This window comes from Phanerochaete carnosa (assembly GCF_000300595.1).
Source record: "Phanerochaete carnosa HHB-10118-sp unplaced genomic scaffold PHACAscaffold_5, whole genome shotgun sequence".
Taxonomy (NCBI): Eukaryota; Fungi; Basidiomycota; class Agaricomycetes; order Polyporales; family Phanerochaetaceae; genus Phanerochaete; species Phanerochaete carnosa.
The window spans coordinates 1,430,361-1,453,903 of NW_006767632.1; the positions used below are offsets into that span (position 1 = coordinate 1,430,361).

The following is a 23,543-nucleotide window of genomic DNA, read 5'->3' on the forward strand; positions in this document are numbered from 1 at the left end:
AATTGCGGTCCGATTTGGGCACGTGATGCGACGCGCCTGACAAGTGAGCTCTTGTTCTCCTCCCTCATGTCCCAAATATCCAGTTCTCAGCATGCATAAAATGCAACATTCGACGTCCAATTCACCATCATTATCATAACACACAAGGCTACTTTAGCACTCCTCCACTGGGCGGCCTGACGTTGAAAGTTTCCTTGTTAGAAGAAATTGAAAAGCAACGCCTTCCGACAAGAAGTTTGCGCAATCAGCCTCTATCTTCGCCAGGAAGATGGAGGAAGCTCGTAGGGCACTCGTGGAAGGACTCCGTCACGTCCCCCGGGTCCTCCTGAACGTTTTCTTCACCCGCGCCATGCCTCCGCTCCCGGATGTCTTCGGAGAATGGGACAGTGCGATGCGCGCCGTCATGAAGGAGCTTCAAACGGCGACAAGTATGTTCGGGCGTCCTTCCCCAAGCAGTCTGAAGACTCAGAGACCAACTCGGAACCGCTGGAGACGAATACCCTCTCCAGTATCGTCAAAGGGTTTCAGACTGTGCAGGCAAAATCAGTCATGCAGACTTCCCGGGTTCTGATGTTCTTCCACATACGATATGTGACTCACTCGTAGTGTAGCAGATGGCGACCACGGTGCCATTTCAGGCGCATCAGAAAAATTACAAGGTGTCTGTTTGGACAAGCTTTTGGTACTTGTGTCTTTTCGGCCGTACCTCGTCTTCTACACGCGGTCTTTTCTGTCCGAAACGACATGTTTCCAGTCGCTACTACAGAGCGCGCTAGCGGTCCTGTAATATAAAATAACGGATGTACACGAAGCTAGATTTTTTAGTGTGGAGGAAGTACCTGCATATTCATGTTATGTCTTATTCTATTCCCGTCGCAAAACTTTGTGGCGTAGGCCGCCCAGGGGACAGGCTGGTACAAAATTCGAGGGCCACTGATAGAGAAATTTCTAAATCTGGGAAGGAGAACATACCTTTGATTTGCAATTTGGAAGGCTTACAGGCCCCGCGGCCGCATAGTAATAGGAGTCACCGCCACATCGCCTACTAATGCGCCGAGACCACTCGCCGGAGTAGCATATTCTCTAATCTGACACGTTTGAGGCAGCATTATGCGGGCCATTGTTCTGCGCATGACTCGTAGTAAGTCCGCGACTGTCTAATCCTGGCATATGAACACTTCTCGGCGGTAGATATCGATGTGGCGACTAGTGGTCACGTTCAACTTGTTGAAGTTCGGATCTGTCACCGGGGAGATTTCGAAAGCCTCAGACAAAAGAAAGGTCCCAATACGGACACAAGTAACCTATTGTATTGGCTGTGTGTTTTCAGGACGGGGCAGTGTGATTGTACGATCTGGGGCATCCTCGAGGGAGGCATCAACAGCGCGCGGGCGCGCCTATCCTCAGTTGCCATTCATGGAGCGCGACGTTGAGACAACCAGGCCTAGCACTCTTTTTCCATTCCCACATATCTTGCAGAATTTGATTCGAGATACGTATAAAATGCAGCCTCCGAGGTCCGGCTCAACTCCATCGTCACAATGCGTGAGCCCAGTACCCCTCCGGGCAGCCACGCCCTTCCTCCAGATTAATCAACTCCTTCTAACAAGTTTAACTCTGCACAGTCGGCTTCGATATTTGCAGCGAAGACGGATGAAGCTCGCAGGGCTCTGATAGAAGCGCTTCATCACGTTCCCCAAGCTCATGTGAACCGCTTCCTGAGTCGTGTCTTGCCGCCACTCCCAGAAGTCTTCGGCGACCGGGACGCCGCAGTGCTCGCTGTTATGGAAGAGCTTCAGACTAAGGTCAACGATCGTGCTGCTCTTGTGCGGGACGGCGATGAGTACGTGTGGACCTCCTTTCCCGAGGAACCAGAGAAGTCCAATAGCCCCGAGCCCGTGGTGTTCGCGCAGTTAGAAGGTATCGTTCGTGATATCTCAGAAGCCGTTTCGCGCCTCTACCCGACGGATAATCCCGCGCAAAGCTTTGTCTATGTCAATAATCCCCACAGGACTCCTGTAAGCCATCACCGCGGGGAGTTCAACAAGTCTCGCCCGGATGGATACTTCGTCAATTGGTCCGGGCCCGATGCTCCGCGTGATCATGTGAGCTGGTGCGACATTGGCCCCCTGGGTGAATTCAAGAAGAAAGACTCGCAAGACAACGTGGATGACGTACGTGACATGACCGCTAAATTTCAAGCGTCGTCGACTCGCCGTGATTTGCACCGATACTAGGACGCTCATAAAGTCCTCTGGGGCTTGAACACCATCATGCGAGAGGATCCTCGGCGTCGTGCGGCCTATGGATTCACCATCGAGAATACGAGTACTCGCTTTTGGTATTGCGACCGTACCCAGATAATTGCCAGTCTGCAATTTGACTTCTTCAAGGTACCATGAAATTACGCTTACGCCGGTACACGAGACTGATAAATGCCTTAGGAGCCTGAATATCTCGTCACGTTCTTCCTAAAAATGATGTATACCGATGAGGCGTCCCTTGGATGGGATTCCACAATCGTTCGTGTTCCGCCCGGCGAGTGCAACCGGCAATTTGGATGCCACTGGCAGTACGACATCACCGTCCACAACCGCTTAGACAATGGCAACATCCAGAAGCTTGTTTATAGGACTGAGGAGCTCATCTCACAGATGGCGGCAGACGGTATATATGGGCGCGGAACACGGGTCTGGTCTGCTCGCCTCAAGACCGCTGACGGTAGCAAGTCGCCCCTCGTAGTCATCAAAGACTACTGGGTTGACATTGACCGCCAGCGAGAAGGAGCCATCTCCCGGGACATCCAAGTCGCTGCCACGAGGGATCCCGATGAGCTCAAGTTCTTACAGAAGCACCTTCCTACCGTTTACGCTCACGGAGACGTCCTTATCGCTCATTCGTCTGACGAAACACCTTCGCTGGACGATATCATCATTAGACACAAGGGGATTACGGCATCCATCGACTTGATCTCCGGGCTCGCTCGATCTCGCGAACCAACACCTGACACTCCAAGTTCGCACTTGAGTCAGTCGTCTTTCGTTGATCGTTTTCCTCGAAGGATTGTCCAACTAGATCCCAAGGCCCATTACCGTATCGTGTTCGAGGAATTCGGCCGTCCTCTGCACGATGAGAAGTCTCTCGCTGTCGCGTTTCGTGCCATCCACGACGTGTTGCTGTGTAAGCTCATGTCTTCATGAGATAATGTGATTTGTATTGATGCGGTTACATAGGTCTAATCATCATCAACAGTTTGGGCTGGGTCCATCGTGATATCAGCAGTGGCAATATTCTGGTGTTCGAGGAGCGTGGGTTGCTAACCGTACGCTAAACGCTGGGATGTGCAGGAGCAGAAAGTTCATAAGACGCGCACGATATGTTTGATTGGTAGCGTTGCCTGAGTTAGATGTTGACACAGCTACAGGGCACCCAGTATTTCATGTCGGTGGAGGCTGATGCTCATCGGTATCTTTTCCAAGGTGCACCAGAATCACAAACTGCTCCTTCCAGTAGAGGAAGCGAAGCGGGCGGCTCGCTTTTCAAACTCGCCAAGTCCGTCTCGTTGAAATCTCCCACGATCCCGAACAAGCCCGCGATTCCTTTCCGTTACCACCCCTTGAACGATTGGGAATCGCTTTACTGGGTGTCCGTGTACATGGTCGTCGGCAGGATCGTACAGGCAAGTGGAAGTCGTTCTCAACAGCCGTTCGACAAACTCGAGAAGCAACGTGAGCTTGCACGGATTCTCTTCTACAACCCTACGGAACGCCTATGGATGTTCTTGGAGGTGCAGAAGACGGGTATCATCGAAGCGAAACTCTTGGATTGTCTTCACGGCGACCTGGTCCCCATCGCGGAGGAACTGTCGGATATCAGATTCTTGTTGCGCAGTGCTTACCGGAAGGTTGAAGCAGATCCCGATCAGCATCCTGACGGGGGAAAATCCCTTGCCATCGTCGCGGCAACAATCCCTCATAAATACCACAACATTTGCGAGTACTTGAAGACCGAGGATAAGCGTGACCTTACTGTCGCGCACTTCCCGCCTCGAGGAGATCTAGAAGCTATCTAGACCCTCCTCTGTTGTGTTTCCGCATATACTTAATGCGAAATGTATATCTCCTGTCTCTTGTGATCGTGAATTATTTGTGCAGACGCTCTATCACGTTGGGGAAAGGCCATGGCTTGCCACACAGTTATGAAGATTTGTGGCACTATAGGCCTGCATATAGCTTTATTTTTACGGGCCATTACGAGCAAGCGAAAAAAAAGAAAGGAAGAAAGCTGGTCTCTGTCCCGCAGGCCATTGCCGTGCATGGTCAACAGGCACACTGTTCAGAGACTCGATCATCCGATCCACGATCACCGATGTACGCAGACACAATAAGGAGCACCTCGATTCCATCGTCACATTGTGTAGATGGGGACAACAACGATGGAACTGTAACAATATGTACACATATGCTCAGAAACCAAATATGTCGTCGATCTCATCTTTTTTCTTCCGCTTCTTCTTGCCTCGACTGTCTTGTATTTCTGTCGCCGATCGTTTGCGGGTCGAGCCATCCAGAGCTTCTTTTGTTCTCGATACATGCACCGTTTCACGCACTGCGCCGCGCCTCAGGCCTCAGGGCCTGTTCCATACAGAGTACGATGTCACTCACCGATTGCATTGGGAGTGAAAGACATCTTTGGCTGGGTGAACATGAAGTTCATATCCTCGGTTACGGTTACCGTCTCGTCTTCTGTGACATTTTGGCCGCGGGATTTAGTGACAGAAACAGAGCTGATGACTGTGGCGCCAGTCAAGGCACTCTCAATCTCATTTTGACGGGCAATTACCGCGTCGCCCGCGTCTTCCCCTGTGTCTTGCTTCGCCTGAGAGATGCTTCTTGATGACGGGCCGACACGTCTAGGGTCTAGATTTTTGTATCGGCCACTTAGGAACTTGGGAGCCGGTATCAAAGGTTCGGACTGCACACACCGGTTAATCACTCGTGTGATCTAGTAAGAGGCAGATATTGCTCACCGCCAAGGTTTCCAGTAGACGGTAGCATGCTACCCATGCCTGTGCAATCACAGGACCTATCTCGTTAAGTAGAATAGCCATCCGAGAGGTTATGGCTGTCAATGTCAAAATAAGTTGTAGGAACGCCCCCGTCTGGAGGTTGAGATTTAAGTGGCTGCATGCCTTTTCAATACTTTGCTAGGGGACATGCGTAGAGAACGTACTTGTGTGCCTTTGTCAAATGCTCTTCCATCTGAAGAGGGCGTCAGCGGAAGGCTGCTGGGTGCAGCGCAACTAACTGACGCTGTCAACTAGCAAAAGGCAGTCCCTCAGCCTTGCGAGAACATGTCGAACAGATTTCGCGTCAGGCGCGTGTGTCCACGCAGCTTTCAACGCTTTCGCACTGCATCCATATTTAAATCCCTTTCACTCATGTGATACGCCAGACTCACTTGTGCCGTGAAGAATCTCCCCAGAACGCGAAACGAAGCGTTCCTAGGTGTTCGTGGATCTTGATTGATTCTAGTCTCTTGCCAAACCTCCTGACATCGGACACTCGCCGCCAGAATAACGCAGAACGATGCTGATTATTGCCCTTGTAATATAGCTTCTCCAGAATCTGCAACTCGACTTGGTGAGATGCGAATGCCGCCTGGAGCCGTCGTGTGCAGGACTTGAGGTCCTTCAGTATTTTGTCTATACCTGCTTGCCGCGTCGCGTCCAGAGTAGTCTTTGGGGAGCAGACCGGCTCTGGCAAGGGAACATGTCGAGGGGCCGCCATGAGTGAAATGAGAGAAGGCGAAAGACGCCGGCGGGTATAGGCGCGATCAGAGCAGCCGGGGACGTTGCTCAGCTCTGGCCATCACCTCCACCCAGTCCCACATCCCGCACACACTCGCAGGCCCTTTGTGCAGCCACCATGGCCTCCCAGGCCGGGCAGGACGCCAAGTTCTTCCAGCGCGGCAAGATACAGGTGCGCACATCCTCCGCGCCATAACTGCGTACACAACTGGACGTGTTCTCTGTAGGAATTCCGCGCAGAGCTGCAGGCAGCCGAGTCCAAGGACAAGAAGTTCCAGAAGCGCAAGACTGTGCTCAAGAAGATTGTGGCGAACATTACCATGGGGAACGACAGTCCGTGCGCTTTCGTCACCATTCGTAGTGCTCGAGGAGTGACCCATCCCCTGTGCGTGTAACAGTGTCTCCGCTGTTCACCGATGTCGTCCAGTGCTTGGGCATTCCATTGCTTGAGATTAAGAAGAGTGAGTGCGCACCTGTCTGCTACAGAGACTGCCCTGACCGTTGTGCCCCGCAGTGGTATACCTGTTCCTCGTTTGTTACGGAAGAGCGAAGGCCGAGCAAATACACCTTGTGATACCCAGTTTTCTGCAGGTGTGCAACCCGTGGCGTTCAGCATACCACGCCGCCTCTCATGCTGAATGTGACCTAGGACTGCAGTGACAGGAACCCTCTCGTGCGAGCTCTCGCCGTTCGCACCATGTCATACATCCCCATCCCCGTAGTCATCGACGCGCTCACCGACCCGCTGCGGCACTGCATCAAGGACCGCGACCCATACGTCCGTAAGACCGCCGCCATCTGCGTTGCGAAGCTCTACGCCGCAGACCCACGGAAGGCAGAGAAGCACGGCTTCGTTGAGATGCTCCGGGACCTCCTGCTGGATGCAAACGCCACCGTCGTGTCGAACGCCGTAGCTGCTCTGTCCGAGATCGGGGACAGACCAGATGGCGTTATCTTCAAGCTGAACTTGAGTGTGGCGAACAGATTACTCGCCGCCCTTAACGAGAGTTCGGAGTACGTCTGTTTGTGCCTTGCGGCATATTGCGTTACTCATGCTCGCTTAGGTGGGGCCAGATTTACATCTTGGACTCATTACTTCGCTACGTGCCCGAACGGCACTCAGACGCAGAGGTCATGGCCGAGCGTGTTGTGGTGCAACTCGGCCACGGGAACTCTGCGGTTCTCCTGACTGCGATCAAAGTCTTACTTTACCTTATGAACTATATGGAGAATCGACGGCTCATTGACTATATCTGTAAGAAGATGGGGCCACCATTAGGTTAGTCGTACTGTTGGCTCTCTGCTGCTCGTGTAGATAGCTAACACAATCCAGTAACCATATTGTCCTCGGGTCCCGAGGTTCAGTATGTTGCCCTGCGGAACATTCTGCTGATCATCCAACGGCGGCCGACAGTCTTGAAGAACGACGTCAAGGTGTTTTTCTGCAAGTACAATGACCCTATCTACGTCAAGCTTGCAAAGCTTGAGATTATGTACCGACTTGCGCGTGAGGAGAATGCAAGAGAAGTGCTTGCGGAGTTACAGGAGTAAGTCGGTTTAGGATATCCATAATTTCGCTGTACTCAAGGCGTACCCTCCAGGTATGCCTCGGAAGTTGACGTCGACTTCGTCCGCAAAGCTGTGCGCTCAATAGGCCGGCTTGCCATCAAGGTCGAGCAGGCGGCAGACTCGTGTATCAAAGCGCTGCTCGAGCTCATCGAGACTAAAATCACGTATGTCGTGCAGGAGGCGATCATCGTTACTAAGGACGTCTTCCGGCGGTATCCTGGCAAGTACGAAGGCATCATTCCGACGTTGTGCCAACAACTCGACGCGCTTGAGGAGCCCGAGTCCAAGGCGGCCATGATTTGGATTGTCGGGCAGTACGCCGATCGCATTGAGAACGCAGATGAACTCATGGACGACTTGACTTATACATTTATGGAAGAAGCAGTCGAGGTTTGCAACCTTTCGAGTGTTTCGCGACATTTTTTGCTAATTGTCTGCTCAGGTGCAACTCGCACTGCTCACAGCGGTGGTCAAGCTCTTCATCCACAAATCCCAGTCAGAAACGAGCAAGGCGATCGTGCACAAGGTCCTCAAGTGGGCGACAGAAGAGGCCGACAACCCAGATCTGCGCGACCGTGGGTTCATGTACTGGCGCATGCTCGCGATCAACCCAGCCGTCGCGGGCGAGATCGTCTTGGCGGAGAAGCCTGCGATCACGACGGACTCGGATCGCATGGACCGCGGCGCACTCGACCAACTCCTGCTGCACACAGGGACGCTCGGCAGCATATACCACAAGAACCCCGAGGTATGTATCCATCTATTTTTGCTTCACTAGGCTCTCGTGTGCTCAAAACGATCTGGCAGACCTTCATCCGCGGCGCGGCCGGCAGGGCGCTGGTGGACAGTCCTGCGCTCAACGCGCTGTCGCGGCAAGTCCTCGTCCCCATCGCGCGCCCTATGCTGCCGACCGCGGTTCGTGTCCGTGGACCAGGGCCGCAGGAACCCTCGCGCGACGGCGCCGTCCCCGGCTCCCAGTCTGCCGCGAAGCCTACGTCACCAATGTCGCCCGGCGAGGACGCGGGCCTCATCGAAAGGGCCGCATCGGGTGAGCACCAGGACGACGGCGACGGCGATGGCGAGGGTGCGGGCGAAGGTGATGGCGAAGGCGAAGAGGACTCGATCACCGCGCACCGCGCAGCAGGGTCGGACCCGTATGCGAATTTAGACAGTGTTTTCGGGGGGTACAACGCGGACCAGCCCGCGCCGCAAACAGACGATTTGCTGTTCTAACATATACGCCTTGGATTCCCTCTCTCTCTCTCTTTCAGATGTGTTGCTACCAATACATTTCCGATTATGATATATCACAATAATCCAAAGGAAAAAAATGCCCAGTCTCTAATTAGTGACGTGCGGGATTAGTATAAGCGTGATTGGGTGGTATGTTGTGCTGCGTGTGTTATGGGGGAGTAGGACCGAACATCGACTTGATGCCATTTGTAAGCGACGCGCGTTTCGACGGTCTGAGTGAGTTGTAGTGCTGCGGCAAAAGGCGTCAGCGTAACATCCAAAGCTTCAAGGCACGCGCAAAGGCCATGGACGTACCTCTCCGAGGCCGTACATCCGCCGATGGTAGCTGATCCGCACGACAGGGCTGTCGTCGGGCGGGGGTGTGTCGGACGGGTTGTGGACAACGATGTAGGGCGCCTGGCTCTGGATGACATGGATCGGCACGTTGTACGCCTTGGCAAGGGCCAGGATCTCGGGCTCGCCGCCCCAGACGGAGGTGTCGCGCATCTTGGTGCAGTACGCCTCGAACTCCTTCGGCGACATCAGCGAGCTCTCCGTCGAGCCCCCGCTGTCGTCGCCCTCGAGCGAGGGCAGGAACGGGATGAAGTCGTCCGGGTGCGCCTGGATGTAGTCTGCCGCGGCGCGCCGCGTCGTGGCGTAGTTTGCCAGGCTGCTCGGGATGACGCCCAGGATGGAGAGCTGGTCGGCGATCGCGGAGAAGAGACAGTGGCCGTCTGGATTTATCTGCGAACCCACAGGTTAATAATTGTGTTCGCCCGACCCAGGGTGGGCGCTGCGTACCTCGAACATCTTGAGGCCATGCTCGTCGCACGTCTTATTAATTATACGCTCCTCCTCTCTGGCCTCTGCCTCAAACCTTGTGTCCGAGTCCGAGGGTGGACCTGCCAGCTGCTCCGCACGCTGAGCCGCCTTCCTTGCCTGCACCCAGTCTCATCTCGTCAAATTTCGAGAACGATTGCGAGATAATGAGTGGTGCGAACCTGGCGTGCCTCGTGCCGCGATTTACTTCGGTGGGGGGTAGATGCAGCCTTCCCCGTTTTCTCGTCTGCCACCTCCCTGAGTACTGCGGCGGTCTCATGCTTGGAGGCCTGGTCCTTCTCGTCGAGCTGCGCAAGCAGATCGTCCATGAGCCCATCGTCGTCGTGTGGGGGCTCTAACGGGGGCGGGGGCGTGGTGTGCGAGGGGCTGAGGGCCTTCTTGATCTTGTTCCGCTTCGAGCCAGCCATGGGTTTGTCGAGTCGGGCGTGCGCAGTGGGGGAGGTCTGCGCGGCGTGAGGAGGGTGCAAGGCGGTTCTGAGCGCGGACAAAGCAAAAAGTAGCGCCTTCCTCGAGCCTGGCGCGCAGGCGTCAGGATCCGATCGCCGAATGTGAAAGGCCATCCCGCCCATTTTCCTTGTTTGGGCAGTCGTCGGCTCGGGAAGCGTCTCCGGCAGGGCCCCGGGTTCCTTTCTGTGCGTGTGCCCCTGGCTGCGGGAAAATCAGGAAAATCGCAGAGTCGAAAGCGAGGTGCGGGCCTTGGGGGGTGTTCGCAGGGGAGGGTCTGCACCGGTGTCTGTCAGCGAAGTGAATAATATATGTACAGTGGCACTCGAGGCCGCCGATTTGGCCCGCGTCCGACATGAGAAATCGGTCGTACGTGGCGAGGGTGTGGCGTTCATACGTGTATCAGCGTAGCAGGCCCAGCTGGCAGCACTAGTACTACGTAGTCAGCTGAATTTTATGCTGATCCTGCCGGGTCACCGACAGGAGGTTCGCTGCTGCGGGCGTCATGATGATGATGAGCACTGCTCGTCCTCGCCCTCGCCCTCGTCCTCATCCTCGTGTTTCTGCTGTGCGCTCGCTCAACGCTGCTGCTCCCAGATCCCGCTTGAGCCTTGCCTTTGTCTCCCAGAGTCAGTCCCGGAAGAAAGAACACGCCCCCAGCGCCGGACTCGCTCAATCCGTGGTCTCAACAAGGTTCCATCAGCCAAATCAACCTTACAGCTTGCACAAAAAGCGTGTGCGTCCGTCGGCCCCAGGTTTCGGCTGGCGAGACGCCATTCCTAACCACGACCGTTGGCGCTGCCTGCTCGTTTTCGCCCCCACGCCCCCCGCCGCGACGATGAACGGGACGACGAGCAACGCCTTCCGCGCATCCTCCAAGCTCGGCGACCTCTTCGCGAGCCTGCCCGTCAACGACCATGCGCAGCAGTGGATCGAGATCGAGCTCACCGCCCAGTCGCTCGCGAACGACCTGCGAGTGCACGATGGTGCGTGCGCCGGCGCATTTCTCCGCCCTTGCCCTCCCCCCGATGCGCCTCTGATCCCGCCTCGCTGCTTCTAGTCGACCAGCAGACCGCGCTGGGCAAGACGCTGCTGCCCCAGACGCTGACCTCGCTCCTGAAGAGCGCGACCGACGGCGCCGCGCTGCCCAAGCTCCCGCAGAAGCCCGCGATCTTTGAGCTCCTGCGCGTCGGAGCAAATTTGTGCATGGACCATGGTGCGTCCGGCTGACAAGAGTCTTTCTTGTCACACACACAGACCAGGCCAAGGCTGATCGTGTTACAGACGAGAATAGGAGCTATCTACTCGAGGCCGGCTTTCCCCAAACCGTGCTCGCTCTGCTGGAAGGCTACGCAGAGAGCGTGAAGCCAAGCCTGGCTGGCATCGATCCCCTCCCTCTGTCTATCGCGGACCTCAAGATCGTGAAAACGGCCATTGGAGTATTGCTCAATGCCAGCTTTGGTTATGGTGCGCACCGTCGTCGTCTCGCCGCGGCGGCTATCTCTGACCTCTCTCGCCAGAACCCGTGAAGACAAGACTTGTATCGCTCGAAGCGGCACTCACCGTCCTCAAACTGTCCGTCGCGCTGTACCCTGCGGGTGCATGGCTGCGTGCGAAGCCGACCACAGACGAAGAAGGAACAGAAGGGGAAAAGGTGCTCGAGGAGGCCTGGAGCATTCGCAACGGGCTGTCTCAGTGGACGTGGCGCGCGATCTCGGAGCTGCGCGAGGAGCAGGGCGAAGAAACCAGTGAGCACACGCACCCATCTCCCGGACGCGGAGTAGGCCCGCTGACCCGCCGTTGTGCCACAGAAGACCGCCTCGTGTTCTCCCCAGACGTCCTCCCGTTCCTCGTGCCGAGCCTGCAGGCCTTCGTCCCGCCGTACGCCGCGGTCCCGCCCGCGTTCGCACCGGCGCTCGCGCGCACGCTCGTCTCCGTCGACTACCTGAACCTCGAGGAGTCGTGCGGGCTGCTCGAGTCGCTGTGCATGGACGTCGAGGACGTGCGGCTCGCGCTCGCGCGCGGGCTCACGTTCCCCGCGGAGCACGACGGCGTGCCGGTGCTCGCGGAGATGCTCCGCTTCGTCGACGCGGGCGACTACCCGCCGCACTGGGGCGGCGCCGACGCCGACGCGCTCGCCGCGCGCCGCAAGGGCTTCGACCGCTGCAAGGCGGCGGTCATCAAGGCCGTCGTCGAGGTCGCCGGCGAGGAGAAGAACACGGACGTCCTCTGGGACGACTCGGACCCCGCGACGCCGGGCGGGCCGTTCGTCGACCAGATGGTGCGCTGGGTGCGCGCACACGCGGGCGGCGCAGATAAGAGCAAGGACAGAGACGACCTCGTCATTTGCGCCACGCTCAGTCTCGGGAACGTCGTGCGGAAAGGTATGCGATTTTTATACGTGCGCGCACGGGAAGCCTCACTAACGCCACTCTGTAGATGCACACTCTGCGGCCGTGGTGGACCCGCCCATGGCTCTGGCACCTGACCTCGCCTCGCTGTTGGTTCCGGAGGCCGACATCCAAGTCAAGCACGGCGTGGTCGGCCTATTGAAGAACCTATCTCAGGTGAAGGAGAACCGGTCTATTCTTGGCAAGGCTGGCATCATCCAAAAGCTCGCGGCTAGCGGTCTGCTGAGCGATAAGGCTGACATGCTCGAGATGGCTCAGGTTTACACGATCGGGATTGCGAAACACATGTGCAACGGCGAGGGTACGTCATGCCTTCCTTTGACATGTCGCGGGGAACGTTCTCACACTTTGTATGCTGCAGCGGACAACACGCTTGCGCTTCTCCTCCCGGACTCGGCACGAGCTGAGGAACCTTCGCTGTACGACCAGATCCTGGCCCTCGTCCGCCGCTCAGACACAGTCGCGGTCAAGAGCGAGGGCACGCGTGTGTTTGTCAACGCGACCAAGACGCTGTGGTCGGCGGACGGGTCGAGTAAGGAGGCGGGCTGGGCACAGCGGCGCAAGGCAGCGATGGAGAAGCTGGTGACGCCACCGTGCGCGGCAGCTCTTGCCCAGCTGATCGGCCGGAGCAAGAAGTACGCTATCCTCATCAACGAAGGCGTCGTGGCGCTGTCTTTGCTGAGCACACACTCGAATGGGGGTACGTGTGTCCCATCTCTCCGGGTTCGAGCCGCACGCTGACCTCATCGTGCCGTCGGGGAACGGGTTTTGTTTTGACAGGCCTCGTTGTGCTCGACGCGATCATGAACCCTCTCCCCGTCGAGACGCCGCGCGGTGGGGCGTTCACGGTGCCCGTGTCTGCGGGACCTGCCACTGACTCGCCCGTGGCCGGCACGCCGCGGCGGGCGCTGGACATGCTCGTGTCGTGCCTGCGGAATGCGGACGGGCGGGTTCCTGCAGAAGTGCGGGCCAACATCTGTGCGCTGGTGGGGCACCTCGGGCGGCCCGGCGTCGTGCCTGAGAGCCGAGGTCATGACCTGCGGGTGATGCAAGAGGAGCTGAGGGAGCTGCTCGAAGCGGCAACCAAGGACGCAAACCCCGTGGGAACGGCTGCGAAGAGGGCACTGGAGACGTGGGGAAAGTGATCTCTTTACACGAAAGTTAGAAAGAAGATACAAGCTGCTGGACTCTGCCGCGTAGGACTGTTTAATGCTCTTGGTGAGGAGGTTGGATACCCAGTCGAAAAATTGTATGCCATTTTGTCTTGCTGGTGCCATCGGGGGAGGGTCGATGAACGGAGACGGTGAGTGGCCCCCATCGGGGGATCGGCAGTCTCACAGCTCTGGTCAGACTTGGAGCGAATGCTCGAGACCGCTCCATGGGTGCCGGAGCAGACTTGCGCCGGCCAATGGGAGCGGGTCACCTGACCACCGGCAAGGGCACGGGATCTAAACGCGTCCTTCTGGTTGCGCGTCGTGTCCGAGTTGTGGAGCTTGCCGGGTTTGGCAGGTGTGTGGGAAGGGGGAGCATCAAAAGACACTCCATCGAATGTACACCGAACACCGCCTCCCGTGCTTTCTAGAGCCCGCCTTGACGCTCCGATGAGCTCATAGCAGCCCTCCTCGAGGCCTATATAGCCTGCTTCTGCTGCAATGAGTACTTCATCAAGCTCACATCCTCCAGCTCCCGCTCCTTCCTCTCTTCCTCTTCCTCTTCACGACCTTTCAGCGTCATGGCTGGTTCCTCCCTCGACCAGAACCCTCCCAATGCTGATCGCCACATCACCGCAGGCGGCAGTGACTGGTTGTGGGCCGTCTTTGCCATAATGGCGCTTGCCGACCTGGGCATGATTGCTCATGCCTTCACCGTCAGTACAACATTTCCGATCATCCACAGCCCTGGACCCTGTGCTGACAATTGTCTAATAGCGCCCTCGCGGCACCCGTTTCTTCCACAACATTGCTACTGTCATCCTGACGACTTCGACGATCGCCTACTTCGCCATGGCATCTGACCTTGGTGCGACACCCGTCCTCGAAGAGTTTACTCGTGGTGTTCCTGGATCGACACGTCAGATTTGGGTAAGCTCTTTAGACAAACCGTAATTGCTCGCGGGCAGCAAGCTTATTGTCACTCCGCAGTTTGTCCGCTACATTCAGTGGTTCATCAACTTCCCGCTGCTTCTCGTTCTCGTCCTCTTCACCTCGGGCCTATCCCTCTCCGACATCCTCACCACCGCCTTCATGGCCTGGGTCGTCGTCGTCTGCGGCCTCGTCGGTGCTCTCGTCGTCAGCACCTATAAGTGGGGCTTCTTCGTCCTTGGCGTCTGCGCCCTGTTCTACATCTGGTGTGTACCCTGTTCTTGATGCTTCACCAGCGAATTGTGTGCTGACCCTTCTCTTCCACAGGGCCATCCTCCTCGGCCACGGCACGCGTTCGAACTTCGCTGCGGGCCCAGGCGTCCGCACTGGCTACATCCGCGGCGCAGGCCTCATTGCATTCATCACCATGCTTTACCCGATCGCGTGGGGCTGCTCCGAGGGCGGCAACGTCATCTCCCCGACGGGCGAGATGATCTGGTACGGCATCCTCGACCTCATCCTCGGCCCCATCTTCCTCCACTACTTCATCTGGGGCCTCCGCAAAGTCGACTACGGCCTCTTTGGCCTCCACTCGGGCAAGTACACCGACGGTCCATACGGCACAACGGGCGCAGGCTACGGTGCCGGTGCCGGTGCCGGTCGGGGTGCTGCTGCCCCCGCGGCAGCTGCTGGCCCGAACATGACCACCGCGAACCGCGTATAAAAGCGGTGTGGCTGTTGTTTTCGATATGCCCTTTCATGACCCGTTTGATGATCCTAAGATAGATGCCTGCAGATTCTAATTTGTAACTGTAATGCTTTTTTGAAACCCCCCATTCACGATTCCTTCGCCACAGTTTCTGAATGTATACAAGTATTACCGTAGTACCAGCAATAGTTCTCAGTACTAAGTGCACGTGTGAGACCTGTGAGGAGCATACGACGTGTTGACAGCAACCCTCAGAATTCAAATCGGTAAACTTGAACTGCTTCCTCGTGTCTTCTCTGAGCCCCTCAGGCAGAGTGGAAGAAAATACCGGCTGGTATAACTTACTAGTGTCAGTGAATAATGGACGTAAGGCTGTAAGTAAAGAGTATAAGCCTCATTCCTTACATAAGCGTTCAGAATATAAAATACAGTAAGTAAATGTAAGTAAAGCCAGTAAGCTACGAGGTAAGCTGTCAGTTATCGTTCGGCAACTGCGACACCGCTGTCAGCGACGGGCTTGTCGCATTACCATGCTTTCATGCTAATACTGGCACCATCCCCCTAGTTATAAATTCTCTACTTCCTGTAAAGATATTGAACGTCAGTGTAGATAGATGGCAGTTCCACAGGGACAATTTCAGTGACCACTCATGTGTCTATGAGGGATAATGCTGCATCAGGAAAACAACTTAGGTCCACAATGCTACAGAGTGCTACAGGAGCATTTTGGAGCACTATGGGCCCAAGTCCTGTTTCCTGATGTGGGCAAGATAATGAATGGAACTAAGAGAACATGCTTCGGATGGCAGGATACTACGCCAGACTAGGATCCAAAGCTACATCGCGGTGTATGGCAGTGATGGTGCGGGATCTTATTATGCGGCTTATGAATGGGCTCAATTTGTGAATAACTTGGTAATATATGCTTTCTTCTCATGCTAGGAGTCGGCGCTTCGCACGACTCGCGGGTCCTGTCGGACTCTAAATTGAGCCCCAAGGTGTACCCGCTTTGAGCTCGGTGGACTTCAAATATCGACATGTCCCTTTACCTGGCTCCGTAAATTTGGTAGGGCTCAGCTCTGCTTCATGCCTAAACGCGGCCCGTCTTAGGAGTTCACCTGCGAGGTATGCATGATTACCGACGGTTTATGAGACTGCTGATGCTGAGGGAATTACGCAGCACGCTTGCCAAATGTTTCCCCACACCCTCACCCTTCAGGGGCTTCCTGGAGACGTGTTATTCTCGTGCTTTTGCTACCTCACCGTAAAGGATATCCTCAGCCTTCGTCGCGTGCGTGTCATAACGAGCCTAACTCAGAGTATGTTCGGCAGATCTCGAGCTCTCTTTTCCGCAGGTGTCCAAGGCTTTTCAACGACTGTCTTGTTCGAAACAGCTTTGGTTGATCATACTGGAACGCGATGTCGTCTCCGACGGCCCCATTATTCCGCATTACTGTCGCCCACTTGAACTGCTTTCAGACATCCAAACCGAGGCTCTCGTTCTTCACATCCTCCGACTCTGCCAAGCGCTACTCCTAGGCACACAGCGCCGTCCTCCGACCATGGTCTCATTCCCTCAAACGCGCTCAGTGACTTGGGTCAAGCTGGTCCAGGGCAAGTGGATCCTTGCTGCATGTTCAGATCAGACCACAAGCGCCATCTGCCTCTGGTCGCTCCAGTCGTTTTATCGCTCCGAGGGACCTCCTGATATTGTGGCCCAAGCTTTCCTCAAAGGACCTGTGGTGTATGGGCTGGTCGAGGTGCAGGATGATCAAGTGATAATTGCTCTAGAGCTTCGAGCTGCATTGTGAGATCGTGCACTACCTAAATGCTGTCTTGGTCTGATGCTCCTTCTGTTAGTCAAACTATCGTCGAGATTGTATCTCTACGTACCTCGAGCGAAGGACGGCCGACCTTCGTCCGCCTTAGAAGGTTCATAGACGATATATCGCACATACGATGTTTACGTGGGCCGTTCATCGGCTTCGCTCTTCATCGTGAACGGAGTATACCGAGTGTCCTTGACTGGTGCACCGGTGAAGTAGCGAACCTCTGCAGGACCCCTAGCAGCGACGTGAGTACATTTATGGTCCTGATCAGCAAGGGTCTCATGCGCCGCAGGGTGGTGCCGTGGCGATGGCCATTGATGATGATGGTGTAGTCGCCGTTGTCACTCCCCGAAACCTTGAGCTGTATAAATTGCACAAGCTCCCTGAAAGCTCTGTGACATGCGAATGGCTTTGCTCCATTTTGCTTGGCCGTTCGGTCGGCTGGGCACAAGCAATGTTCACCCTGTCAACTTCGTCCAAACGGTCAAGACTCCGTGTATGCATCGGTGGTAAGAACGGCCTGTTTGCATATATTGATACCACAGATAATCTTCGCTCGACTACGGAGGGGACTGTTCTGACTCCTGTGTGGGGTCGGGAGGTGGTCCGGGCCAGCGTTGATTGGAAGCGGTACAAAGAACAAGACTCCTTCGCATACAGCCCCATTCTCTCCACTCACGGACGGTCGCTCGCTTGGCTTGTCGTGGCCGCTCAATCCAGGAGACCAGTTGGATTCGGTACTCTAGCAGAGGGCCTGCCGGCCGGGAGATCTCATGCATCGACCGAGTATCGCGATGCTTGATCATCCCGACTTACCCGGGATGTTTGCCGCCGGTGTGTACGACTATAACGAGGCTCTTGGCGTCACGGTATTCGGCAACGCATGTGGTGAGCTTGCAGTGTTCAACTTGAGCGCCTTGCGTATTGCTCCGCTCGAGGAGTGTTTCGAGGCCCTTCCCATACCTGACGGCGATGGAAGGCACGGATTCGAGGTCATGTCTGAAGTGAGTAGCTATTCTTCTTAATGTCATACTTTTCTTTAACACAGACAGACGACGATTCCTGCCACATTTGGGCTTCCATTCCCATACCTGGGACCCTTGGTTCCACCTCGGGAGTACGCTGAGCTCCTCTTTGCGCAATGGAGGGCAAGACATCCCGATTCAATACCACGAGGATGGGAAAGAGACGCAGATGACGGCACTTCGCGAGCCTTCCCGCTCGACTGGACGAACCTGACCCCTAGGATCCCTCGCGATATCCATGATATCGGTTGGTCTATCGCACACGCTCACCACTGCATAGGGCCACTTGTGCCGCTGATGAAGATTTATCGATATTCTCTGTACACCGCGGGCGATCTTCTGCTGCTGTATGACTTTGAGATGCAACAGTTGTGGATAGTCCCACCAGACTTGACGCTCGAGCAGTTTTTGGCGACGTGTCGAGCGAAGGGTATCTCTCGCGTGCCGATGATTCTTCGCAACTGCGACTACGCTGTGGTCGCCTGGGGCAAAGACTCACGCCGAATGTGGGCATGGGAGGGTAAGAGACTCGGCCGGAATCGGTGGCAGGAGCTGCAGGATCGGGGTGGAGACGTGCACCGCGACTGGCTCGTTCCCTCCTAACTCCACTTAGGCCCTCAGTGGGGACGATGTGAAGGACTTCGATCTGCCAGACTTAGATACTGAAGACATTGAGGAGATGACAAATGGGCAGGAAATATAATTAGCTCGTCGATGTACCTGAGCCGAAAGCGCTAGTAGAGGGTTGGTGGATGTCCGTGACAAATTGGGTCCAAACTTAACGAACCCTCGAGCTTACGCCAACATCCGGACAATGCGTTTCTAACCGCCGAGGAGGTCGGCCCATTAACTGGACAATAGTTGATACGTCGATGAGGAGCTCGCAGGTAAGCTGGTTCCGGACAACCGCCGACGCTGACCTGCTCGCCGCTCGGATCTTGCCAGTCGAAAACCTCCTCGACATCGGGACACCGTTCCCCACTACCATAGGTGTGAGTACTCCGAACACAGCACCGCAAAACTTTACAGCTTCCGAGTCGAACCCGTGGCTGTTCAGGCTTGCGAGCGTGCGTATCATTGGATACCGATGTCGTGGCAATCGCGCGACCGCGCGGCATGATGCTAGCTCACCTACCCCCAGGCTGTTTGCAAGAAAAGCGGTGCCCTCACCATCGAGGCTGCTGACTGGCCAGATTCTGTCCTTGTGCCCAGGACTGCATCGGCGAGATGAAGCTGTCACGAAAATATGTAAATTGTTCATATGCTACCATTTACCGCGTATCAGCCGAGTGGCTGTCCTGTGTGACTTACTGTGCCTATATCAGTAGTCCGTAGCAACGTTGTCCGGCTCTTGGACCACCTGGACATTCGAGCCGCTGCAATGTTCGGCGTTCAGACAACTTAGGCAAATCAGCGGGAGGCAGGTGCGCCCGAACAGATTGCTGTCAATTATGTCCGGACATGAAATTCTTCCAATGCGTTCTGCCTGGCATCTACCGGTGCTTTCGGAGGTTCTTGTACATCTCGAAGCCAGCGGACCATGCTTCCAAAGGCGCAGCACTGTCAAAGCAGACATAGTCGGGCAGGGTGTCACGACAAGTAGCAATTCATTATACAATAATGACTACCGAACATGTCATGCACAGGGAAGAGGTCGTCAGCGTCATGAGTGGTGTGAATATGCTACAACGAAAAGCATTACGAGGAGAATGTAAGCATGTGGGAGACGCGGGACCAGATGACGAGATGGGGGGTAAGATCGGGACTAATGCCAATGCGAGGGAGAAGACATACTATGCGAGTGAGTATTGTTCAATCAACGAATCATCTACGTGTACGATATGCTTGTTTGTGCGTTGCTGAATTGTTAGAGATAAGTAACGTATCGTGCGAAAGATTAGAACGAAATAATGAGAGGATGGGAATATCCACCCTAGTGGGCCCTCCAGCGCCTCGCCGATGGGATAGGCACCGGCCTCAGGCAGTCAACGAACTGGGGTGTGAGCGGAACGCCGTAGCTGCAGAGCGCAAGCTCGCCAAGCGCGTTGCCGATTGCAATGATGCCCACGCCGTCGTCGAAGTCCATGACGGGCATCGCGTTCAGCGACGGCAGGCGGGAGTCCTTGCACTCCATGAGCACCTCGAGCTTGCTCTCCTGCGCGGCTGGGGTAGCCTCGCGTGCGGTGTCCCTGCCCGCGTCCGCACTGTCCGCGGAGGGCGCGGCCGGCGTAGCGACGACGCGCGCGACAAAGACGTGTGACTGCCGGTCAAAGAACGACTTGGGCGTGTTCGTCCATGCGACGTGCGACGCGGAGCCGCCGAAGCGCGGAAGTTGCGGCGAGCTCGTGAGAATCGTGCTCTGCTTCACTGCCTCCTCGGCAACGAGGCGCGAGACGAAGGCGCCGCTCTCGTCCTGGCTGACGCTGTACACGTGCAGGCCGCTGTGGCTCGTGATGAGCAGCTGGAGCCGCGCGGTGTTCTTGTCCTGCACGACCTCGGGCGCCGCCTCAGCCGCGAAAGCGACGTTGCCGAGCGCGTGATCAAAATGGAGATCCTGCACGAGCGCGGGCTCTCCAGATGCAAGCGAGTAGATCGACAGAATGTTGGAGCGCGCAACGACGCAGATATCCTCGCGGAGCGCCATAGCGACGACACGACCCTGGAAAAATGAAGCGAAATTAAACGCGTTTCCACGATCAACAAGGACGCGCGGTCACGTACATCTCCCACGGGTGACGGAGGAAGGGTGCACAGCCTGCCAGTCTTCCAATCCAATAAGCAGGGAAGGTTCGCGTCGCCCTGAACGCCGCACCCAATGAGCGTGTTCCGCAGGCAGCGAATATGTGAAACGCCGTCGAAGCGCGCGAGCTCGACGAAGGCAAGTTCGGGCCCGCGCCTCCGCAGCGACATGACGGAGATCATGCGCCGCCTGAAAAAGCAGATACCGTGAGCAAAATAAACGCTTGAGCACGACACGGGCGCCGAGGCAAAACTCACGGGCTTTGGAAGCACAAGCTGAGGACGACCTGGTCCTCCTGGACATCCATCTCGCCGCTGGAGACGACCCCGGGCAGCGTCGCGGTCGCAATAGGCTCCGGCTTGCCGTTGCCATTTTGAATTGACTGCACCGAGTACAATGCAATCGTGCTTTCTCCAGACTTGTTGTGCGCGGCGAGAACGTACTGGCCACGCAAGAGACGGAGCCAGGTTACCGAACGGCCTTGGTCAAATCGCGAAACAAGCGGTGATCGTGATGGGGAAGCAGAAAGCAGTGCGCGCCGCGCCAAAGTCTCGAGCTCCGTTGAACCGAGCACGGATGTCGGTTTATGGTAGGACGGGAGTGGAATACGCCGCCCCACAACATCGCGCCGCAGAAGGTGGTTCCAGAGATATCGTTCCCTGCTCACAACGGAGAGGTATTTACATGTCTACACTCAGGTCAGTGTCCAGGAATACTTTCAGAGGTGCGCATTGACACACCTTACGGAGGTTAATGAGTTCGACAGAGCCCAGCAGGGAAAGTATTTCGAGGAGGAGGTCATCACCCAAGCGCAGCAGAGGAGACATTGTGTTGTCGTAGACGGTGGAATTCATGAGGGTCGTAAAGGCGAGGGGGCAGACCGAGCTGGCAACGGGTCCCGCTGTGCACCTCCTGCACTTATATACACTGCGCCATGTCCGATCGCCGCGTAAAGATAGCCACGTCTTTTTGTTTGACTGGGGACGGGCTTATGCCATGTCTATGATCCGTGCGCGGGCGAAGTCCGGACGACTCACTTCACCCTGAAGCGGCAACTTGACTTGGACAATAGCCTCGTGCAAAGTTCACCGCAGACGGGCGGCTCGGGAGAATGGGCATGCCCACTTGGCGAGCGGGATTCGTGAGATGATGGAGCTTGATCCTGACAGCACAATAGACGTACATATGAAAAACGGCAACAGGCCTACAAGTACAAGTATGCGCCGTACGTAACTGTATACGGCTTTCTATCAAAAATGCACGCGCAACGCGGTCGACAGGTTGGACTCTTCGGGACAGTAGGGACACTTCACCCGCCTGACGTCGCGTCAATCTTCGTGTGAAAATCGTGTAAAATAGCGTAAAAACGCACCCGCCGGGCTTACTAAGCTTCTGGAGGCTGTCCTTGGTGATGACATGCCCACAGTTCATCATCATCGGGGGGTTCTGCTCCGTCGACTGCTCCTTCGAGACAGGGCATGCGAAAACCGAGTGATAACGGTTCTCGACTGGCAAAGCTATCTCGATCTACATGAGCATGTGGAGGTGTGTTAGGACAATAAACAGGAGGAGTGTTATTGTTTGCACGAACCGGGAGCTCGTCTGACTGGCTCCACTCGCTCTTGCGTTCTCTCATCACCTTGCGGCCCTTTTCGATGCGGGCCAGCGCGCCGCCGCCGCCAATATCACCCACAACCCTGAGCGGTACTTGCCGGCCCATGCCGAGGTTAGCGCAGTACTCCTTTGCAAACATCGGCTCCAGGTCCAGATGAAGCGTTGGAGAAGCAAGGTCCGCGTACGGTGACGTCTGCAGCCGTGCGATTGGCAGATAGATAATACAGTTCATGAGCCGGTTGATTTCCGCGTCGTAACGAGCGTAGAAAGGCGCGAAGTTCGCACGCGCGTATGCCAGAGCGGTCGGCACGTTTGGAGGGTGTGTCGAGAGCAGGAGGCGTATATACTGTGAACGGTGCAGGTAGAACTCCAAAGGCGAGGAGCGTGCTTCCAAGAATGTCCTGTTAAGGCTAGTCCATCTCGAGGCCTGTCAGTTACACTACCTCGCTCCGGTCTATGCGGAAACTTACTCAAGTGCCGGCGCGATATTCCCTGCCTTGAGGGCGGTAATGATACCATGCAAGTCCAGAAAGTGCGTACGTAGCTCAGGGTAAATTTCCACCCCGGATTCCTGCGGGGACGTTGCTCGTCTGCATGTCACATGTGCTCAACGTGGGGTCGTGTACGTACCTCTATGAAGGTCTCGGCCGTCTCAAACTGGCCAGTGCGCAGGAAATGTGCGGCTATCGTCCGTTCGAGAGCAGTAGCGGCCTCCGGCGAGGAGAACATCGGCTGATACGAGGGAAGCGGTGCCGTGAATCTCTGCGAACAGACAGACTCAACTGAGCAATCATGCCCGTTGTTTGTGAGCGAGGGAAGTGACGAGCCTTATCCAGAGCCTTGCCGAAGCGTGCCAGTGAGCTGTAGACCTCCTTCTGTCGTTCATCAACGTCTTTCTTCGTAGACTCCACCTTCTTTGACAACAAACTGAAGGTGTCTTGAGACGCAGCGCCAGACTGTATGCTCTCCTTCGTCTCCCTCAGAGTCTGTAGGAGCGAGTCGAGTGAGTCGTCAACAGACGGGGACTTGCCCTTGGCCGACCCCGAGCTTGAGGCCAGCTTCTCGAGCTTGACCAATTCCTTGAGAGATGTCTCCATTGTTCAGCACACAGTCAACCAGTCAAGCTCTGTCCAAATGTGATGTAGAGGGCGGCCCTGCGGCGGCAGGAGGGAGACCGCTGGAGGTGATGACCAGAGCGAAAGGCGCGACTCCTGTGAAAGTCCGGGGAAGGTGCCGGCA

General features: G+C 56.1%; 9 protein-coding genes across 9 annotated transcripts; 6 read left to right on the forward strand and 3 right to left on the reverse strand.

Moving 5' to 3' along the window:
* Nucleotides 1-349: 349 nt before the first annotated feature.
* Nucleotides 350-4,072, forward strand: PHACADRAFT_208921 (uncharacterized protein; the record flags this gene model as incomplete). Its single annotated transcript, XM_007395665.1, has 7 exons — nucleotides 350-428; nucleotides 470-531; nucleotides 1,626-2,174; nucleotides 2,238-2,393; nucleotides 2,445-3,180; nucleotides 3,234-3,322; nucleotides 3,425-4,072. The coding sequence occupies 7 exons, from the start codon at nucleotides 350-352 to the stop codon at nucleotides 4,070-4,072; spliced, it is 2,319 nt and encodes a 772-aa protein (XP_007395727.1).
* A 321-nt stretch (nucleotides 4,073-4,393) lies between these two features.
* PHACADRAFT_208922 (uncharacterized protein) lies at nucleotides 4,394-5,820 on the reverse strand. The gene is made up of 6 exons (XM_007395666.1): nucleotides 5,461-5,820; nucleotides 5,312-5,411; nucleotides 5,233-5,261; nucleotides 5,030-5,183; nucleotides 4,665-4,974; nucleotides 4,394-4,608 (listed from the first exon to the last, which is right to left on the reverse strand). Exons 1-6 carry the CDS (start codon nucleotides 5,787-5,789, stop codon nucleotides 4,466-4,468), a joined length of 1,065 nt encoding a protein of 354 aa, XP_007395728.1. The 5' UTR covers nucleotides 5,790-5,820; the 3' UTR covers nucleotides 4,394-4,465.
* Nucleotides 5,821-5,914: 94 nt separating this feature from the next.
* On the forward strand, nucleotides 5,915-9,937 carry PHACADRAFT_256011 (uncharacterized protein). The gene is made up of 13 exons (XM_007395667.1): nucleotides 5,915-5,981; nucleotides 6,037-6,142; nucleotides 6,208-6,270; nucleotides 6,324-6,400; nucleotides 6,459-6,823; nucleotides 6,874-7,088; nucleotides 7,143-7,356; nucleotides 7,411-7,768; nucleotides 7,821-8,126; nucleotides 8,186-8,861; nucleotides 8,927-9,355; nucleotides 9,413-9,552; nucleotides 9,615-9,937. Exons 1-10 carry the CDS (start codon nucleotides 5,928-5,930, stop codon nucleotides 8,609-8,611), a joined length of 2,184 nt encoding a protein of 727 aa, XP_007395729.1. The 5' UTR covers nucleotides 5,915-5,927; the 3' UTR covers nucleotides 8,612-8,861; nucleotides 8,927-9,355; nucleotides 9,413-9,552; nucleotides 9,615-9,937.
* A 749-nt stretch (nucleotides 9,938-10,686) lies between these two features.
* PHACADRAFT_256013 (uncharacterized protein) lies at nucleotides 10,687-13,574 on the forward strand. The gene is made up of 8 exons (XM_007395668.1): nucleotides 10,687-10,881; nucleotides 10,956-11,111; nucleotides 11,180-11,362; nucleotides 11,416-11,643; nucleotides 11,707-12,279; nucleotides 12,335-12,607; nucleotides 12,668-13,006; nucleotides 13,087-13,574. The coding sequence occupies exons 1-8, from the start codon at nucleotides 10,734-10,736 to the stop codon at nucleotides 13,449-13,451; spliced, it is 2,265 nt and encodes a 754-aa protein (XP_007395730.1). The 5' UTR covers nucleotides 10,687-10,733; the 3' UTR covers nucleotides 13,452-13,574.
* Nucleotides 13,575-13,879: 305 nt separating this feature from the next.
* On the forward strand, nucleotides 13,880-15,338 carry PHACADRAFT_143708 (uncharacterized protein). Its single transcript, XM_007395669.1, has 4 exons — nucleotides 13,880-14,173; nucleotides 14,235-14,387; nucleotides 14,448-14,653; nucleotides 14,715-15,338. Exons 1-4 carry the CDS (start codon nucleotides 14,039-14,041, stop codon nucleotides 15,109-15,111), a joined length of 891 nt encoding a protein of 296 aa, XP_007395731.1. The 5' UTR covers nucleotides 13,880-14,038; the 3' UTR covers nucleotides 15,112-15,338.
* A 1,104-nt stretch (nucleotides 15,339-16,442) lies between these two features.
* On the forward strand, nucleotides 16,443-16,915 carry PHACADRAFT_256016 (uncharacterized protein). Its single transcript, XM_007395670.1, has one exon. It carries the CDS (start codon nucleotides 16,659-16,661, stop codon nucleotides 16,905-16,907), a length of 249 nt encoding a protein of 82 aa, XP_007395732.1. The 5' UTR covers nucleotides 16,443-16,658; the 3' UTR covers nucleotides 16,908-16,915.
* A 764-nt stretch (nucleotides 16,916-17,679) lies between these two features.
* PHACADRAFT_256018 (uncharacterized protein) lies at nucleotides 17,680-18,611 on the forward strand. Its single transcript, XM_007395671.1, has 2 exons — nucleotides 17,680-17,929; nucleotides 17,978-18,611. The coding sequence occupies exons 1-2, from the start codon at nucleotides 17,747-17,749 to the stop codon at nucleotides 18,551-18,553; spliced, it is 759 nt and encodes a 252-aa protein (XP_007395733.1). The 5' UTR covers nucleotides 17,680-17,746; the 3' UTR covers nucleotides 18,554-18,611.
* Nucleotides 18,612-19,529: 918 nt separating this feature from the next.
* Nucleotides 19,530-20,897, reverse strand: PHACADRAFT_256020 (uncharacterized protein). The gene has a single exon (XM_007395672.1). The coding sequence runs from the start codon at nucleotides 20,592-20,594 to the stop codon at nucleotides 19,884-19,886; it is 711 nt and encodes a 236-aa protein (XP_007395734.1). The 5' UTR covers nucleotides 20,595-20,897; the 3' UTR covers nucleotides 19,530-19,883.
* Nucleotides 20,898-21,940: 1,043 nt separating this feature from the next.
* On the reverse strand, nucleotides 21,941-23,401 carry PHACADRAFT_94557 (uncharacterized protein; the record flags this gene model as incomplete). Its single annotated transcript, XM_007395673.1, has 6 exons — nucleotides 21,941-22,007; nucleotides 22,063-22,217; nucleotides 22,255-22,723; nucleotides 22,775-22,875; nucleotides 22,935-23,086; nucleotides 23,128-23,401. The coding sequence occupies 6 exons, from the start codon at nucleotides 23,399-23,401 to the stop codon at nucleotides 21,941-21,943; spliced, it is 1,218 nt and encodes a 405-aa protein (XP_007395735.1).
* Nucleotides 23,402-23,543: the final 142 nt, after the last annotated feature.